The 19,739-nt window shown below is 47.2% G+C and overlaps 1 protein-coding gene across 3 annotated transcripts in view; it reads right to left on the minus strand.

The window, feature by feature from the left end:
- CLSTN1 (calsyntenin 1) overlaps window positions 1-18,001 on the minus strand; it is a 62,009-nt gene extending 44,008 nt beyond the window's left edge. For all 3 annotated transcript variants that reach the window (XM_079142919.1, XM_079142920.1, XM_079142918.1), the window contains exon 1: window positions 17,721-18,001. In XM_079142919.1, the coding sequence (XP_078999045.1) occupies window positions 17,721-17,811 (91 nt within the window). In that variant the 5' untranslated portion in view covers window positions 17,812-18,001. The remainder of the gene's footprint in view (window positions 1-17,720) is intronic.
- Between the last annotated feature and the right edge of the window lie 1,738 nt (window positions 18,002-19,739).

Consider the following 19,739-nt stretch of genomic DNA (forward strand, 5'->3'; position numbering starts at 1 on the left):
GAGTCTCACGCACTGCAGGCAGGGGCACCACCGCTGAGCTGCACCTGCCCGACTCTGCTCTTTACACCTGAACTTCTTTTTTATTTTTTAACAGAAATAACTCAATATCTACTTTTCTTGTTGTTCTGGTGGTGGTAGTAAGGGCTGGACCTACAGCGCTCTGAGCTACATCCCCAGCCCTGTTTCTTAGCGCAAGGCAGGTTCTTACTAACTTTCAAAGGCTGGCCTCTAATCTGCAATCTTCCGGCCTCAGCTGGAATTACAGGCATGCACCACTGTGCCCAGCACAAGGTCTACTTGGTCAGAAGGACCACAATGAAAGTAAATTAGAAATCAGTAATAGAAGACAACTGGGAAAAATCAGAAAACACTTGGAGATTAAACAACACATTTTTAATAACACATAATGGAAGAAGAAATCTCAAAGTGAGAATTTCAAACTCTGAACTAAATTTAAATGAAACAACAACTTCTCAACATTGGCGGGAGCTAGGGGTGTAGTTCAGAGGAAGAGCACTTGCCTAGGATGCACGAGCCCTGGGTTCAATCCCAGCACGGGGTGGGGGTGGGGGAGCAGTCCTGAGAGGGACTTCACTGCACCAAATGCACACACCTCCACATGCCACACAATGACAACTCAGTGGTCCGTAAGATCACAATGCAGCTGAAACCTTCCTGCCAGCTGTTGTAATGTCACAGCACAACATGTCATGTGTTCGCAGTGATGTAAACCTACCTACGACACTGCCCATTACATACAAACACAGCAGACACGGTCACGCACAGTGCACAATCCTCAATAGTGATAATCAACAACCATGCCCCCAGTCTACATATTTACTGTACTTTTTACTGTTAGAGAGTACTTAATAAAAAATAAAAAAAGCTAGCTGTCACCAGCAGCAGGCAGGTCTCGGGAGGCCCTGTTGCCATAGGAGACAGCAGCTCCAGGCTCGCTGCTGCCCAGGACCTTCCAGCAGCAAGAGGCAGCGGTGGGAGAGACGCAGACCCCGACCCTCTGCAGGTCGGGCCAAGGTGTGTCTGTAACAAAAAAGCTTGGAAGTAAAAAAACTTCCACTAGGATGCACACAGAGGCTACACCACCCAGCTCTGTGTACTCCATGACGTCCACTCAATGGCTTAATCACCCGACACATCTCTCAGGATTCGTGCATCGTTAGTGACACATGACTACACAGAAAGAAGGTCCTGAATCAGTGACGTAAGTGCCAACCTCAGGACACTGGAAGAAGGTCAGCAAGTTAAAGATCAGCAAGCAGAAGAAAGAGGAACAAAAATCAGGGCAGAAACAAGTAAAGCTAAACACAGGAAATCAACAGAAAATCAATCTTCTTTGAAAAGATCAGGAAAGCTGTTAAGCCTCTTCGCAATCTAAGAAGAAATGATGCAAACCCCCAGCATCAGAAGCGAGAGGACATCGCCACAGATCTCACGGGCACTGAAACGAGAGTAGGGAGAATGTTGAATGGTGCCAGGAATCTGGTAACCTAGATGAAGTGAATCCACAGGTCTGCCAAAACTCACACAAGAAACGCACAAGCTGCACAGATCCCTACCATTAAAGAAACTAAGGACGAGGCTGGCAGCATGTGCAAGGCCCTGGGTTAGATCCCCAGCACCCACCCCCGCCAAAAAGGACCACAGACCTGTGATTGGTCATCACAGATCAAAGTAGAACACAAAACTTCAACCGGGTGTGGTGGTGCACATCTGTAATCCCAGCCACTCAGAAGGCTGAGGCAGGAGGGTCACAAGTTCACGGTTAACCTGTGCAGCTTAGAGAATCCCAGGTTCAAAATGGAACATAAAAAGGCTAGGAATGTAGCTTAGTGGTAGAGTGTCCCTGGGTCCCACATCCAGTACCCCTGAAACCCCCACACACGAAATTACAAAACTAGAAGTAAACAAAGGAGAAAATACAGGTGACCTGTGTATGGCAATTACCTTTCGGATATAACATGAAAGGCATGATCCTTGAAAAAAATTATTGATAAGCCTCAATTTATTGAAAATAAATTTTCTCCCAGGCACAGTGGCACACACCTGTAATCCCAGCAGCTCAGGGGGCTGAAGCAGGAGGATCACAGGTTCAAAGCCGACCTCAGCAACTTAGTGAAGCCCTAAGCAACTTAGTGAGTCCCTGTCTCTAAATAAAATGTAAAAAAGGGCTGGGGATGTGGGTCAGTGGTTAAGAACCGCTGGGTTCAATCCCTGGTACCAAAAAATAAATAAATATTGTGAGCCAAGCCTAGTGGCACACACCTGTAATCCCAGTTACCAGGGAAGCCAGGGCAGGAGGATCACGAGTTTGAGGCCAGTCTCAGCAACTCAGAGAAACCCTGGCTCAAATGAAAAGTGAGACACAGCTCAGAGGTAGGAGCACTGGTCTCACATGTATTAGGCCCTGGGTTCAGTCCCTAGTGTTGCAAAAATAAACAAATAATATAAAGATTCTGCTCTGTAAAAGGCCCTGGCAAGAGGAAAGACAAGCCACAAACTGGGATAGAACATTTGCAAAAGACACATATGATAAAGTAAAGTTATCAAAAATACACAAAGTTCTTAAAATTTGACGATAAGCTGGGTGCAGTGGCACACACCTTTGGTACCAGCTTTGCAGGAGGCTGGAGGAGCCCAGGAGTTCAAAGCCAGCCTGCTCAATACAGCAAGACACAGCCTGTCTCAAAAACAAACAAAAGGGCTCAACAGTAAGAAAACCACCTGATTTTAAAATGGGCAAAAGACAGGGTAACAGACGTCTCACCAGGAAGCTCTAGAGAAGGCAGGTAAGCATGAAAAGACGTGCCCGCCACCGGCTGAGCTATCAGGGAAAGGCAAATCTAACCAAGGAGACTACCTATCAGAATGGTCAAAAGGCTCCCAACTGAAAAGTCCAAGGCCAGGGAGAGGTGGAGCAACAGGAACTCACTCAAGGCTGAAGGAATAGAGAAAGGCACAGCCCCTTGGAAGACAGCTTAGAAGTTTCTAGCAAAGGAAATTGTACCCCTTGGTTTTCACCCAGGGAGTAAATAAGGAACTGAAAATTCACGTCCATGCAAAACTCGCACACAGAAGACTTCGAAGCTTCATCCACAACTGCCAAACCATGGTAGCGGCCATGATGTCCTTCAGCAGACAAGTGGACACTCGACTGCAGTCCACCCAGACAAGGGACTGTGCTGAGTGTCAAAAGGAAACCTGCCACTGTGCCATGAGGAGCCGCGTGGGGAGCCCAGCTGTGGGGTGGACGGGTGGAGAAGGGGCTCCAGGCCACGGGGCTCTACCTCTAGGATACGCCAGGTGGGCAACGTGAGGAGACAGCAGGGCCAGAGGCTGGACCTGCCGAGGGTGGACAGCCCAGGGCAGCGACACAGCTCCGTGTGGCCCTTCAGAGGCAGATGCATGCTACCGTGTCCGCCACGGCTCCAGCGGTGAGCTGTGAGGTGAACTGTGAGCGGGTCATGGCCACACCCGCACAGGAGGACCAGGACGAAGGCACTGCCCTGGTGCAGGACGACGACGGGAGGGCCTGCAGGGGAGGGTACCCGGGGAATTTCTAGATGGCCCACTCGGCTGCACTGTGAACACCAGGCTGTGCCAAGAAGTTCAGACTTCCGCCTGCTCTACGTGTGACAGAAGAAATCTGGTGTTTTAAGTCAGCCAAAAAAGTGAACTTTTTAAGAATGAATTTTACTAAAATTTATTATTAAAAATCATTCATTTTGTTACATAAATCTTTACTTCAAAAAGAAGTGAAGTGCATTTATATGGGATAAAAGAGCACACACGTGTTTATTATAGTGCTGTAAACACTTTGCAAAACTTCATTCTCCTAACAACTCCAGGAGATAGGCATTATCACAATCCCCATTTTACAGATGAAGAAACTGAGGCCCAGAGATTAAGCCTCCAGGACCACACAGCTATCGAGCGGCAGGGCTGGGATTAGAACTGGACAGCCCAGCTCCAGACCCCAGGCTGGTGCTGGGAACAGTTTCGCCATGCTCCAACAGAGCCTGAGCACTGTAGGGAGGAGGCAGAGCAAAAAGGGGCTTTCTGACCACAAAGGCTGCCTTCCAAGATGAAGGGGGCTCCTGGTGCAAGGGCTCCACTAGCAGCCGGGAATGGGCGAGCACACTGCAGGGGTCTCCTACATCCAGATCTGCACCAGCCATTTCTTTTTTTTTTTCTTTTTTTTGTGGTGCTGCGGATTGAACCCCAGGTCTTGTGCTTGCGAGGCAAGCACTCTACCAACTGAGCTATCTCCCCAGCCCCTGCATCGGCCATTTCTGAAGCTCTGCTCAGCTGCAGCAATGACTTGAACTCGGTGTGCAAACATCCCAGACATTTCATTACAAAGTGCTACAAAACTGAAAAGAATGTGACTTTGTTCAATGGCGGACTCTTTACCCAAAACTTCTAAGACTCCATTTCGATTTTATAATTTACCTTCCTGATTCCACCGCGAGCCAGCCACGTGGATGCCGCGAGTGGATGCCGCCTGAGCCTTTTCCACTGGTGGAGAGAGGGCTGGCGCCCCCCAGGCAGGGTTCGGTGAGGGTGGTGCAGGGGTCTAGCCAGGCTGCTCTCCACTGAGCCACATCCCCCGCCCTTTTTTTAAACTTTATTTTGAGACAGGGTCAAGACACGCTGAGGCCAGCCTTGAACTGCCATCTCCCCACCTCAGTCTCCCGAGTTGCTGGGATCCTGGGCTAAATGATTTCAAAATTCCCTTCTATTTCTAGAATTCTAGCTACATAATCCAGAAGCTGATATTTTAGATAAATTAGCAGATATTTTCAAGCTTAAGGATTTTTTAAAAGTACTTAACATTCTAATGCAACGATATATAAGTAACCAGAACTTTTCTACATAGGAAGGCAAACAGCCAGCCTTTAAAAATAAAAGCCTCTCACATAAAAGGGCAGAAAGGACAAGATGCTCTCTCAAGAGGAAGCCAGATTCATGAGTAGAGCTGGAGCAAACAGACTGGGTGAGGATCTGGGATAATGCCAAAACAAACAAACAAACTGCCCAAACCCTGGCACCTAGCCTTTCCCACCAAGGGACTCCCAGGTAAAGCCATTCTGAGAAAACTCTAAAATGGTTTTCAGGAAAACAGAGTAAACAGTAGTTATAAAAATGAAGTTTTTACAATGAAAGCAACTGGGATGGGGGGGCGGGGTACTAGGAATTGAACCCAAGGCGCTTTACCCAAAAGTCACATCCCCAGACCTTTCTTTAAATTGTTTACTTTGAAACAGGGTCTCTCTGGATTGCTAAGGTTGGCATTGAACTTGGCAATCCTCCTGCCTCAACCTCCCGAGTCACTGGAACTACAGGTATGCATCACTGTGCCCGGCTGAAAGCAACCATTTAAAGGTCTCAAATAGGCCACCTCGTGAGGGCAAATGGTAATGGTTACGTTAGCAATTAAACTTTCTTTTAAAACCCTTGATTTTTTAGAGTGCATAAAAATATTAGAATGAATAAGCATATATGCTACCAAAGAATAAGCTTCCCAAAATCTGACTTTGATATTTACTTACAGTTTTCACCAATCTTTGCTCTCTTCCTTATTAAAAAAAAAGTGGGCAAGGTGGCACACACCTGTAACCCCAGTAACTCAGGAGGCTGAAGCAAGAGGACCCCAATTTTGAGGTCAGCCTCAGTAACTCAGCAAGACCCTATCTCAAAATAGAAAATAAAAAGGGCTGGGGTTGTAGCTCAGTAGTAGAGCAGCCCTGGGTTCAATTTCCAGAGAAAAAATGTGCTCCATTGTAAAATTAAAAAGAAAACCAGCCAGGCATAGTGGCCCACGCCTGTTATTCCAGTAACTTGGGAGGCTAAGGCAGGAGGCCTGCAACTTCAAAGCCAGCCTCAGTCACTTAGTGAGACCTGGTACTAAAAAGAAAAAGTAATAACAAACAGGCACAACTGAGCCTGACTCCACATGGACAGACACTGTCCACCTGTAAGGACCCTCAGTGGGCAGGAGTAGTATGTGCTGTAAATTACAGGCAACACCAGACCCAGAAGTAACTCTGCCCCTCCTTCCCCATCTGAGAGAGCAAGGAAATCTGTGAATGATGAAGGGACATGGTTACAAGAAGAAACAGAACTACTTTTTTTTGGGGGGGTGGGGGGGTGGGATTGGGGTTTATTGGGGATTGAACCCAAGGGTGCTTAACCACTGAACCACATCCCCAGCATTGTGTTTTATTTTGAGACAGGGTTTAAGCTGCTTAGGGCTTGGCTGAACTGTTGAGGCTGGCCTAGAACTTGCAATGCTTCTGTCTCAGCCTCGGGATGACACCCAGTGGAATCCCCACTGGGAATTACTGGGATTATAGGTGTGTGCCAATACACCCAGCTCTTATTTCTTTTTTACATATAAGTAAATCATTTGTAAGTTTTACTTTGCAACTTTACTACTTAGAAGCCATTTATGAGTGACTTACTCCCCAGTTGTACTGTGACATCAACCACTGCCCAGAGTAGCAGTTACAGAGTGTGCTCTGAGGACTCCTGGGCTCCCAAGACCATCTCAGGGGTCCATAAAGATCTGTTTTTTTCAACTGTATATGGATGAGGCTAAATTTTCTTCACCTACTTCAACCAACAATAGCAACAGACCAAATGTGGAATCCAGCTGACTTCTAGGAACCGGGATGTCAAGGATCAGCAAAAACAGGTTGATGCTATGCTTCTTGCCAAATTGCTTCTGTTTTCTTTTGTTCTAGGATGCTGAGGGTCAAGCCCAGATCCTGTGCATGCTAGGAAAGTGCCCTACCACAGAGCTACAACCCCACTCCTCAAACATTGTTTCTTGTTTTGAAATACCTGGTCCTTTTCATTTAAAAACAAACAAACAAAAAAAAAAAAAAAAACCTGTTAATTTACCATGTCGTGGAGTTGTTACTGTCTTAAATCAATCATCAAGTTATTTAATGGGTTCTCACTTTTAATTTCTAACACAGTAACTATGGATGGATAAAATCTACATAACCATAAGTTCTTCAGTCTTTAAGAATTTCTGGGTACAGGGTGATGATGCCAATTTGGAAACCCCAAAAGATTACCTGACACACCTTACTTGGTACAAACATTGTTTTGTAACCAGGTCTCGCTATTCGTGACTGCCAAGGCTGGCCCCAGAACTCCTCAAATGATCCTCCTGCCTCAGCCTCCTGAGTACTGGAACACTGTACCCAGATCTGGTACATTAAGGTAATGTCATACAGTACTCTACAGAAGGCTGGGGGTGTAGTTCAGTGGCAGAGCACTTGCCTAGCATGAACAAGGCCCTGGATTCCAACCCCAGCACCACTAAATAAATAAATGTTCTACATAATATCATATTTTCTTTAACAATTAAAAAAAAACACTTTACATAAATAAACTTTTAAAAGGTAAAAAAAAATTGAAAGCCTGAGTACATAGCTCAGTGGTAGAATGGTCAGTCCTGAGTACTGCCAAACACAAACATACACACACCACTTTCAGCAGGCACGGTGGCATGTGCCTATAATCTCAGCAGCTCAGGAGGCCGAGGCAGGAGGATCATGAGTTCAAAGGCAGCCTCAGCAATAGCAAGGTGCTAAGCAACTCAGTGAGACCCTGTCTCTAAATACAATACAAAATAGGGCTGGAGGTGTGGCTCAGTGGTCCAGTGCCCCTGAGTTCAATCTCTAGTATCAAAAAAAAAAAAAAGAGTAAATTTAATCCATACAGCTTCAGGGACTTGGGATCCAAGAAATGCCTTTACATATATGTAAATTTACACACATAAGTGTATATGTAAATGTACATTTATATATGTTGTATATATTACATATATAATACCAATTTTACATACATATATGTTCATCTATTTATTTACAGGACTAAACCCAGGGGTACTCTACCACTGAGCTACATCTCCAGCCCTATTTATTTTTGGTATTAGGGATTTAACTCGGGCATTTTATCACTAAGCTATATCCCCAGTCCTTTTTGTTTTGAGACAGGGTCTCAGTAAGTTGCTTAGGGACTCACTGAATTGATGCTGGCCTTGAACTTGCAATCCTCCTATCTCAGCCTCCCAAGTTGCTGGGATCACAGGCATGCACCACAGTGCCCAGCATTTTTGTTGTTGTTGTTATTGTTTAATTTTGAGACAGGGTTTTGCAAAGTTGCCCAGGCTGACCTTGAACATGCTACTGTCCTGCCACAGCCTTCCAATTAGCTGGGATCACAGAGTAGCTGGGAATATAGGCATGCACCACCATGCCCTGCCAAGGAACGGTTTTAAATAGCACTCTTCAGTTAGATTCTTTGATGAAAACTACTAAGCACATCTGACCATTAGCCATTCCTTCTCACATTAGTAAACACTCCCTGGAAAAGGCAGTTCCCATGTGGTGGACCTGCGACCTACCTGCCCTGCCTGTTCTCCAACTCCTGCACTTGTCCCTGCCCCCAGTGGACCACCTGGGCACCAGGAGGTTCCGTGGCCCCCCTCCTCCCTTGCACAGACCATGATGGACAGGTCACCATCCCCCTTCTCTCCCTGCAGTCAAACTCAAGCCAGTGGGCTTCTCCCTCCACCTTCTCAGCCTTCCTTGTCCTTCAGTCTCTTCTTCATGACTGGCATGACTGCCACTCTTGCAAAATCTTTCAAAGGGACCCCACCTTCCACAAGACATTTCATGGCTGGTCTGCGTAATCATTGATACTGTGACGGGTGTGCCTGAGTGTGTGGGGGGGTTCACTGCACATCTGTCCGACTCCCACTCAAGACAGGTTCAGTAGGTTGCTGATGGTTGCTTCTGGAGCTTAACCCATTTATAACAATGTTTCCATGGGGAAAACACAATTTGTGTTCCAACTTGAACTCCTAACAGCTCAATACGAGTTGTCTGGTCAGGTCATCTAAGAATCAGAAATTACTCAAGTCCCAGGAAACAATGTATCAGAACAAAAATGGGTGGAGGCAGCTGAGCTAAGGGAACAAGTGACGTGGCCCTTGCCTGTAATCCCAGAGGCTGAGGCAGGAGGAACACAAGTGCAAGGCCAGCCTCAGCAATTTAGCAAGGCCCTAAGCAACTTAGCAAAACCTTATCTCAAACAAACAAAAAAAAAGAGCTGGGGATGTGGCTCAGTGGTGAAGTGTCCCTGGGTTCAATTCCCAGCGCCCGCCCCCCGTGCTCCCCCCCCCAAAAAAAACCCACCCTGAGTATCCAGGAGAAGGATTTCCACCAGAGCAAACTGAGATGTGGTCTGCTTGGGGATTCTCAGAGGCAGGGGTCTGCCACTGCCCTCTGTGCCAGCTTGCCTTAGTTTACCTCCCTGGGTTTTTCTAAAGGGTGAGAAAGTGCAGTCAGCCTGCAGCCCCAGCTACTCAGGAGGCTGCAGCAGGAGGATCAAATGAGCTCAGAAGTTCAAGGCCAACCTGGACAACACAGTAGGTCCTCATCACCGCAAGAAAGCAAGAGAAAAGGAGGGGCAGGGACAGGAGGGGAGGGAGGAGGAAAGGCAGGCAGGGGCAAGCGAAGACTTCTGCCCCCATCCTTATCTGCCCTCCTACCCCTGAGCCCAGTTTCTAGATAAGACAGAAACTTCAGGAATCCCTCCTATACTTCTCCCTTAGGCCTAAGTGACCACACTGTTCTCCCTTTGCCCTTGGCTCTTCTCTGTCCACCAGGGCCGAAACCCTGTAAGCAGAAGGCACCGTGACCCAAGCTAAGACCCCATCCCTCTCAGCACCCTCTCTGAGAAGGGTCAGGATGTGATTAACAGCCACGCTAGACAGGCACCACTCAGCCACCCAGCCTAAACCCCTCACTCACCTGACCTTCTTCCATTTTCCTGGGTCAGCACCTGGCCCTGATTATCCACCTCAACCTCTGCAGTCAGGCCAACCCGCACTGCGCATCCTGAAGGTCATTCAGGACCTCTGAGTCACCAACCTCACAGGCCCTCAATCCTCACAAGTTCACTGCTGTCTCTAAAACCTAGAATGCTCACTCCACACACACACACACCTCCTGGTGCCTCTGTTCTCCAGTCCCTTCACTGACTCCAACACCCCCGACAACCACCTAAGCCACAGTTCACGAGAAACCAGAGAAACCCGTACAGGCCGCTGCTCAGACCTACTTGCCACAGCATACTTTTAAAAAGGAGTGGTAAGGGCTGGGGAGATAGTTCAGCTGGTAGAGTGCTTGCCTCGCAAGCACAAGGCCATGATTCAATCCCCAGTACCGAAAAAAAAAAAAAAAAAAAAAAAAAATTAGGGAGTGGTAAAAAGTCCAACCTTTTTTAGAATGATTTAAGAAAAAAAAAAAAAATGGGTTAATAAACTCAACCAGCTGAAGAAGCAAATATATACTAATCACTGGCATGAATGACCTCTTTAAAACAACATTTCATTCAAACAAATATAAATGTTGTAGTTATTATTAAAGTTATCAGAACAGGGGCTGGGGTTGTAGCTCAGTGGTAGATCATTTGCCCACCACCTGTGAGGCGCTGGGTTCAATCTTCAGCACCACATAAAAATAAATAAAAACAAAGTATTGTGTCCATCTACAATTGGAAAAAAAAATTAAAAATAAAGTTACCAGAACAGGAGAGACTGTTGTATTGCTAAATCATCTAGGGCTGGGGATGCAGCTTAGTGGTACAGTGCTTGCCCAGCAGGGACCAGACCCTAGATTCTATCTTCAGTACTCAACCCCTGCCCATAAAAAAGAAAAGAAAGAAATCCTGTCCTACTTTAGAAAGGTTTAAACATGTCAGATTTTATACTCCCCACCAAAAAAAAAATTTTTTTGCTGGAGACACAACTCGGGCCTCCTCCTGCATGTGGCACGGACCAAACCATGAGCTACACCTCCAGCCCCAACATTTACTTTCTACTCGGGGCTCTGAACATGTGCATTAGTTGCTTCTCAGCTAAGCAAGAGCAGGCTCTCATGTGCCTAAGTATGGTCTTTTTAAAACCCTTGCCAAATGAATTATGAGAACCACAAGCAGACATCAATGGGTATTTACAAACAACCCAGAAGCAAGATCAGCCCTGGCAACGCTGCAGGGATTTAAATCCAGGGGGAGGACCATCTAGGTACCCTGCTGTTAACAGGGCACCAGCAACTGACAGGCTCCACCGCTGGGAATGGCTATAGCCCACCCGTCAGAGCCCCCACGGCTCCTTCTGCGATTCCGCCCAGAGGAAGCCAGGAGTAAATTAAATTCAAGCCAGTGCATCTTGCTACTAACTACTTTGACGAACATCTGAAATGCACAGCAGAAAAAAAAAAAAATTAGGGATTACCTAAGAATTTTAATTATTTCTGTTATCCCCTTCACTAATTCCAAACGTAATAGGAAACTGGCATGAATTAGTCAAGGTATTCTAAAGGTAAACAATCTACTCGACACGAGGGCGTTAATCCCCCAAATCATAAGTGACCTCATTCCTCAACCTCTACCTCCCATTTGTTGTCACCATCTCTTGTGGTATAATCTGGCTCTTGCCAAGTGCTGGGGGCAGAAAGAAGAGCAGGGCCATCTCTACCCTGAGGCTACTGGAGAAGAAAAGGCTGGAGTCTTGGGTGGGGGGACCAGCTGGAAGGATGGCTGGGCACTGGCCAGGGAGGAACCCTCTGGCAAACACCTCAGGGTTGGGCCCACATGCTGACCATTGATAGGCAGCCACGGGGGCTGGGGACTGTCGCTCAGTGATAGCCCACCCTTGGCATGCAGGAGGCCTGGGTTCAAACCCCACACCACAAAAAAAGAAAAAGAAAGCAATGTGCTGTATTAGGAAAAAATTTAAGTATTGTAAGAGCTCAGAATAAATGTGTTACATTTTAAGTAGATATTAAACAAAGATGACATTCATTTTTACTGAGTTTTAAAATGTATTTTGAGTCTAAAGACATATTTCTAAGTGTTTTTATACTATGATTGAGGATTAGGTAAATAAGGAATAAAGAATTAAATCAAAGGACCAGACAAAATAATTTACTTTTCAACTAACTGCACTTTTCAATTAACATAACAAAAAATGTAATGAATGAAGAAGTGTCATTTTTTAAACTAGTTGTAGTTTAGGAATTCTAGTGTTTGTTCAAGACCCTTTCATAAAGTTCAACCCTGTTCCCATCACCTAGGTATCTACTCTGCAGTGTCCCTAGCCCTGAGCCTGCAGCACTGCAGGGACGCATTCCCAGATCAGCAGTGGACACCAGGGCCTGGAAGTTTGGGCCACTCGCCCTGGGCCTCTCAGAGAGAGGTAGCAAAATCAGAGCTGCAGGCCTGGATACCACGGGGAGGAAGGAATGATAAGATTCAGTCCCAAGGAAAGCTGACCAGAGTCCCTAACAGAGTTCTTAAGAAAAATATCATTTGGTGAACCAGCAAGCGCCCAGCACCAGGCCAGGCCAAACAGCTGAAGAACATACTGTGTTTCAAGGGAAGGCCCTGTAGCACAGATCTTTCAAGGTTCCTCCAACTCAGTCCAAAGCTCTGGGCAGTAAGGACACTGGAGACAACGACTTTGCCCCAGAGCAGGAAAGATAATCAGCATCTCAAAATTCTAGTAAGGCATTCTAGTTAATGGGGCTGGGGAGATAGCTCAGTCGGTAGAGTGCTTGCTTTGTATGCACAAGGCCCCGGGTCCGATCCCCAGCACCAAAAATAAATAAATAAATAAAAATTCTAGTTAAGAAAACTCAAAGGCTGAGATGAAGCTCAGTGGTGGAGTGCTAGCTCAGCACATGCAAGGGAGGGAGGGAAGGTCTGCAGGGTATCTGAGCAGAAAATGCTCCTGTAAAACCAGGCACAGTGACGCACAACTGAAATCCCAGGCATGCAGGAGGCTGAGGCAGTAGGATCCCAAGTTCTAAGCCAGGCTCGGCAACTCAGTGAGACTGTCTCAAAAAAAATTAAAAAGGGCTGAGAATATAGCCCAGTGGTAAGCACCCCTGGGTTCAATCCCCACCACACACACACAGTGGATGCAGGGAAAGATCTATTTTTGTCCTAAAAAAAGAGTTAAAGTACAGATCAAGGTAGACTTAAAAAAATAACAGATTCGGTAGGAGCTCTTGCCAAAAGAGAATCAGACTGGTCCAAAACAGGTGAATGAAACATAATGTTCCTATCTGACCAAAAAGGTAAAAAAGGAAAACATGGATTCTTCCTTGGTGTGCTACCACACAACTCTTAGTGGGGCTCTGGAAAGGAAGGAAATTAACTTGAGGCGTGAGGCGTGCTTTGGAGTTTACAAGGCATTCTAAATTCAGTTATCTTGAGGTAATTGGATCTTTGCCGAGAACCTTTAAAATTATAAAAGACTTAGCAACAGAACGTGTGAATTTTTAATCTAATAATATCTTCCTAAAGCTAAAGAAGAAAATCAGCAATAATATGTCTAACACATAGTGGAGAAAGGACCTATCGAATCTGGGACCACAGAACACAGCACTCCAATTCCGAGATGGTGGCAGCTCTCCAAAGTTGGGCACAGAGAGGGTTTTCAGTCTGGCCTTCCTATCTGGCCTACACACAGCCTCAGCTGGTGTCAAAAGACACTTCTGGAGGACTTTTTTTTAAAAATAATACCAAAAATATGACTTTTCATAAGTCACTTTCACTAGTCTTGAGTCCATATTTTTTGATATTCTATTAAAACACTTATATAGCAAATTAACATTTAAAATTTATGTTTTTATGCAACTCTGGTCTTGCTAAATCAACACTACAGAAAAACCAAACTACAGAGATCTGACACTTCAACTAGAATACAGGAAAGATGTTCAAGCTGGTGTTCAGATAATCAGATCTTCCCTGTTGCTTCAACTCTTATGAACCAACACTATCTAAAAAATTACAATTTTCCTGTCCTAGAAAGCAATAATATAAATACTCCAATCATTTTAAGTGTTCTAAAATTTTAACGAACTCAGGTTCCTTGTTTGAAACACTTAAGACTTGGTTTAATAAGCTTAACCAAGTCCTGAAACTAGTGCTATGAAATTATAGCATTTTCTTTTTTTTTTTTTTTTTTTTTTAATTATAGCACTTTCTAACTTCAATGTAAAAATAATGTTGTATTTTATTACAATTTCATTTTGGGCATATTCTTCACATCTGAAACTGAAATACTATTGCTCTTTTAAGTTAACAAATCAAACAACGAAGGAGATGGGGCTGCAGCTCAGCGGGAGAGCAAATGAGGCCCCGGGGGCCCACCCCGCCAAGAGAAAGGGGGAAGAAAAAGGAAAGAAAATCAAACAATACCAGCACAAATACTACAGGACCTGAGCTCCGAAACCTTTCTTTTGAAAAAGAATCCCTATGAAACTACTTGATTTTTCACTTTTTCTCCTAGAAGTATGAGGTGAATTTCAGCTAACTGAACATTCCAGTTAATTAAGTTGAAGCTCTTAAACTGGGATACACTCAGAATCAGTAATATTTTATTATTCCTTCAGCAGTTATAGATCCCCCTTGAAATGTTACTGACCTACAGCACTAAAAATGTTAGAAAAAAGAAAACAAAAACATTAGACTAAGGGTAATATTGAAATCTGTATTATTCAAAGGCCTTTTTATCCCAAAGTTGCTTCTAAGAAATCATCTTCCAAAAAAGCTAAGAAATACAATAATTAAAAAAATAGATTCACAGTGGTAACAATAGCTTTCATAAGGCTCGGTCAGTTTTTTGTGGTCCAATATCCCCAACACTGCAATCAACAGAATGGATCCTTGAAAAAATATCTACTGATGAATCCCTTATCCATATTGCAGAATTTAAGTCTGCTTCATACTCCAATGCACGTTTGTAATGCTTTTTTCAGTATAACATGCACAGTATGTGACTTTTTTTCAGTACCTAACATCTACCTGTCTAGTGAAAATTAGTATGTCAAAATACCATGATGTCTACACAGAGTTATCCATCCATTCATTCCATCACACAACAAATACTTCATGCCTACTGTGTGCTGGTGACAGGACACAGGCCAACAAAACTCTCTTCTATGTCTGGATACGCATCCCACCGGGAGGAAACAGAAATAAACACAAACAGATAACGAGGCATGTCAGACTGTGTTAAGAGCCATGGAAAAATTAACATGAAGCGGAGAAAAGAGAATTCAGGGATTCTCGGAGGGAGATGAAATTCCAACAGGAAGGAGACCAAGAAGTCTGTGCAAATTGGAAAAGCAATGGTGAATATTATTTATTTGACTTTGAAATAGTTGCATTTATTTTTAAATGTTCATACAGCTATTTCCTCTACTAATTTCAATTTCCTGATTTCCAAGACGATACAGAAGGCAGGCTGTCTGCTGACATGGCCATCGGGGCACTCCAAGCATAGTTCTAATATTTTGGCTTACTTAATGTTTTTGGAGAACAATTGTTAAAATCAAAGTGAAATTTGGGGAGGATTATCTACAAAGCATCTAATTACCAGTCAAATGCAATTTATATGAAGAAATCTATCATTCTCTCCAGAAGTTTGTATGTGATCTTTATCCCATTAATTATTCAAGATAGCTGGAGTATGAACAGCTCATGTCATGCTGTCTTGCAGCAATAAAAAGAAACTTAGACATCAGGTTGAGGGTGTAGCAAAGCAGTAGGGTGCTTACCTAGCATTCCCTGGGCCTGGTTCTAGCCCAGCACTTGGAGGGAGGCGGGCAGACACACAAGTCAGACATCAGCTGAAATGATGATCTTTTCAAATGAGTCCACAGAAAGTGCCTCCACAAATCACATATTTACATACAAAATTCATTTGTAACATTTCAAGATGAAATTGTTTTATTAGCATTTCATGTAATATTCATGAGACATTTTCTAACATGTGAGATGAAAAGACAACAAATGCAACAGAATCACTGATGTTTAAAATTTTTATTCTGAAGACTAAGAATCCAGAAGTCCTATAACTTCACCAAGAAAAGCTCAGAGAAAACTAGCAGATTACAAATGACTCCAACCCTCAGCACATCTTCCCCATAAGATCTTCAGCCCACCATAACAAAGCTACTCAAGAGCTGAACTCTTTATGGTTAAACACCAACTGTTTAACCAAAGTAGTTAAATAATAAATAGCAAGTGCAGCTACCGTGAACAAACTTAAAAAACATGGGTCTCTGGCAAGAAATGTCATCACTACTAAACAACACACTTGAACTGCTCCCAAAATACCCAATCCAAGCACATATTTCTAAAATGTGTACGTTTTTCCCAAGAGAAGCAAAACTTTCATTTTTTATTTCTTGGATTTATTCATCTTTCAGGCCTCTATGTCACATCTGGAAAGAACATTTCAAACTTAGCTTGATGTAACTGTAATAAAAAAATCAAACAAGGGCAATTAGGTACTTGGAGTCTAAGACCTAAATTTGACAGAGTCAACAGAATGTTAGAAATGAAATAAAAGAAGTATTCAAAGTTTATCATGCTCATGTGAAGAAGGGAATGCTGGAACAAAAGATGCATTCGCCTCTTCTGCCCTTTAATTAGTGAACACCGTACTTCTTTCCGTATGGCAAGCCAAGGAGAAAACGAGAATTTTTTAAAGCTTGCTAAATTGGAATACGACCATTTCATCTAAACTTATAATTCTCCCACTCAAAATTTTCTTTTCATGAAAAAATAAATAAATAAATAAGAATCAATCCAGGTCTCTGTGGACGACACCTAGATTACTTTGCTCCAAGGCCAAGGAAAATGTTTACGATTTCCAAGATCCATTCGGAAGCCCAGTATCTGCAATGCGTAAGCTTTTCGTTGGCAAGATCAGTCAATATCAGAAAAGCATGTAATGCTTAAAAGGTTAAGTGGATGAAGGTTAAAAAACAATAATCAACTGGCCAGGAAATGTTATCTGCCAACTAACCATAAAATAATTCCGGTCTTAGAATCCTAACCGACCGGGCTCCTGGTTTCTGCGAGGCCACCTCAGCCGTGCAGGATGGGCAGTAGCGTCAGAAACACTGCAGGAGACGCAGGTTTGTGCCACCTGCTGAGACCGCGGTCGCGAACCTCGTCAAGATGCCACCTCTGAGTGAAAGGGTGGGAGGCGAGCACGAAGTTTGTCAGCCTCTGCTCCTCTGGAAACAGACGTTACCGCACTCGGTGGGGAGGCGGAAAGGGGCGAAGTCGTGGTGTCCGCGGCGCAGCGCAGTCGGCATCTCGCACGGGGCGCGGAGGAGGGAAGGGCTCTTATGTAAGCACACACCGAAATCGCGCGTGCACCCCGGGCCGGTGCACGTCGGGGCACCCGGCACACGAACGCAGCACCGCCGGGGTGCGCCCGCCGGCGAGCGCGGCGGGGGACGGTGGCCTGACCCTGCGGCCCGTCTCCCCGACCAGCGCAGCCACCCCGGGGCCGCAGTGGGGGCGGCCGAGGCCCGGCGCCCCGCCCGGGACCGAGCCTGGCTTCCCGGGGCATCCGCAGCGCGCGCCCAGGGCCTCCTGCGCCCGGCCGGGCGGTGAGCCCCGCACACCCACGCCTCGCCGCGACCCTGCGCCGCGAGCTCGGCCCCGGCTCCTGGTCCGGCTCCGAACCCCGGCGCCCGCCCCGCCTCGCGCTCTCGGACCCGAGCCCCGAGCCCCGACGCGGCCGCCCGAGCTCGGCCCCGACTCCCCACCCGACCGAACCCCGCGGCCCGCCCGGGCCCGACGCTTACCTCGCGCGGCCCAGACCCCGCCGCCGCACAGCAGCCCGGCCAGCAGCAGCCCGGCGGCCGGGGCCAGCGCGGGCGCAGGGCGGCGCAGCATCGCTCGGGCTCCCGGCGCCGCGGCCGGCCGGAGGCGGGAGCGGCAGGGAAGCGCGCGGGGCGCCGAGCGGGACCCTCGCGGCCCGGGGCCGACTGCCTCGCGGCGCGGCGAGCACCGGGGTCCGAGGAGGAGCCGCCGCCGCGGCCGCCGTGACGCTGGGCCGCGCGCTCGGCCGCGGGCGCCCTCCCCTCCTCCGAGCAGCGCTTCGCTGGAGGCAGAGGCAGCAACTAAGATGGCGGCGCTGCTCTCTCTCGGGTCCGGCGAGGGTACCCGGCCGGGGGCGGGGTGGCGACGGGAGGGGCGGGGAGGGGAGAGGCGCGCGGCGCGCGCGCGGCGGGCCCCGGGAGCGCGCGGGCCCGGAGGGCGGGCGAGGGCGCGCGCGGCGGACCCGCGCACCCGTCGGCGGAGCCCGCCGCGCGCGCCCGCGGGGATGCGCCCGAGGGTCGGCTCCCGAGCGACCCGGAGGGACCGGGGGCGGCACCCCTGTCGACCGCTGGCCGGGGCCCGGGTGCCTCAACCCCTCATTCCCCGCGCGCGCTCCCGGGCTCCGACGCCGGACCAGCGGTCCCGGGTCCCGCGCCTCCCTTCCCGAACCTGAAGGACTGTGCCTCCCAGCCTCCACCCCAACGCATCTCCTGCTGAGTACAGATCTCGGCCGGAGGGTGCAGCCCAGGGCCTTCGGGCGCAGTCACTTTAATCAAGTCTGTCGCCTCCCAGAACCTCTTGTCCTCTTCTGCCAGGTGGAGGTGAGAGGGAGCTTGCGGGGTGCTGAAAGGAGTTCCAGAGCGAGGTCAGCCGAGCTTTCTTGGTAAAGTCCAGGGCGACGCAGCTCGCGCTGCACCTGTTCCAGGCTCCCGGACGCGGGGCGGCTTTTTTGGAGGAGTTTCGGGGAGATGGAGGGAATGGGGCTGCCCTCAAAGAGACCTGAACTTACCGAAGAGATCTGTTGTGGCTTTTAAAGGGCGACTCGTGTGCATGAGCTTTCTGACAAAGAAGGACCTCTGTGAAGGATCCCTACAGGGTCTGTGGGGTCCCTCCTTTACTTTGTAACCTGCCCTCTCCTTTCGATGAGCGGGACTGCTGGTTCTGCCCCACCCTAGAGGACAGGGTTGGAACAGCCATGGATGGGCTCCGGGGAGCCAGGCAACTGTGAGATTTATTGGCTCCTTTTGACAGAGGAGAAAACTAAGTCTGAAAGGTGAAATTACTTCCCCAGTGGAGATAACTATGTATATATGTATTGTAAAAAGAACCGATCCTGGAGGACAGAATGGACATGATTGAGACCCCAACAGCCAAAGTTCCATAACAATGAAACCTTAAGTATTCAAGGCTTCTGGAAGAGCTCCCAATGGATGTTGAGGGCCATCTTTTGGGAAGGGTCCTGCTGCTGATGGGTTTGTGGAGGCCAGCTTGGTGGGTGGAGTTCTGGAGTTGGGTGGAGCACAGAGAAGTTTGGAAGAGTTGAGGTGAGGAACTCAAAAAGTAAATGAAGGCCAGATTGTGAAGTGCTTCTTGATGATGAGAAATTTGGGTTTGATTCTACAGGCAAAGGAAGGACCTTGAACCACTGTGAACACAGGTGTGATGTGACCTGATGGGAAACTGAACACACCTGTTCCCCACAAGCATTTTCCAAAGTCTGAAGATTCCATCTTGCTAATAATGTCAGTCCTTCCCCTGTCGTCCCCTCCCCTGGGTTGAGGAAGATTAGAGCCCCCTGGCTGGACCCCTCCCAAGACTCATGCCCATCACCCTTCCAGCCAAGGGTGTCCTCTTCTCCCGGGAAACAGGCTGGCCTCCAGCAGCTTGCTGTTCTGTCCCTGACTGACTCCGAAACTCATTTTGGGCTTCTTATTGCCAGCTCATAAAGTCCAGGCAGCTTTGGTGGGCTTCCCCCTCCTCAACCCCAGACCCCACCCTGCTGA

The sequence above is a fragment of the Sciurus vulgaris genome (genome assembly GCF_902686455.1).
Source record: "Sciurus vulgaris genome assembly, chromosome: 1".
Classification (NCBI taxonomy): Eukaryota; Metazoa; Chordata; class Mammalia; order Rodentia; family Sciuridae; genus Sciurus; species Sciurus vulgaris.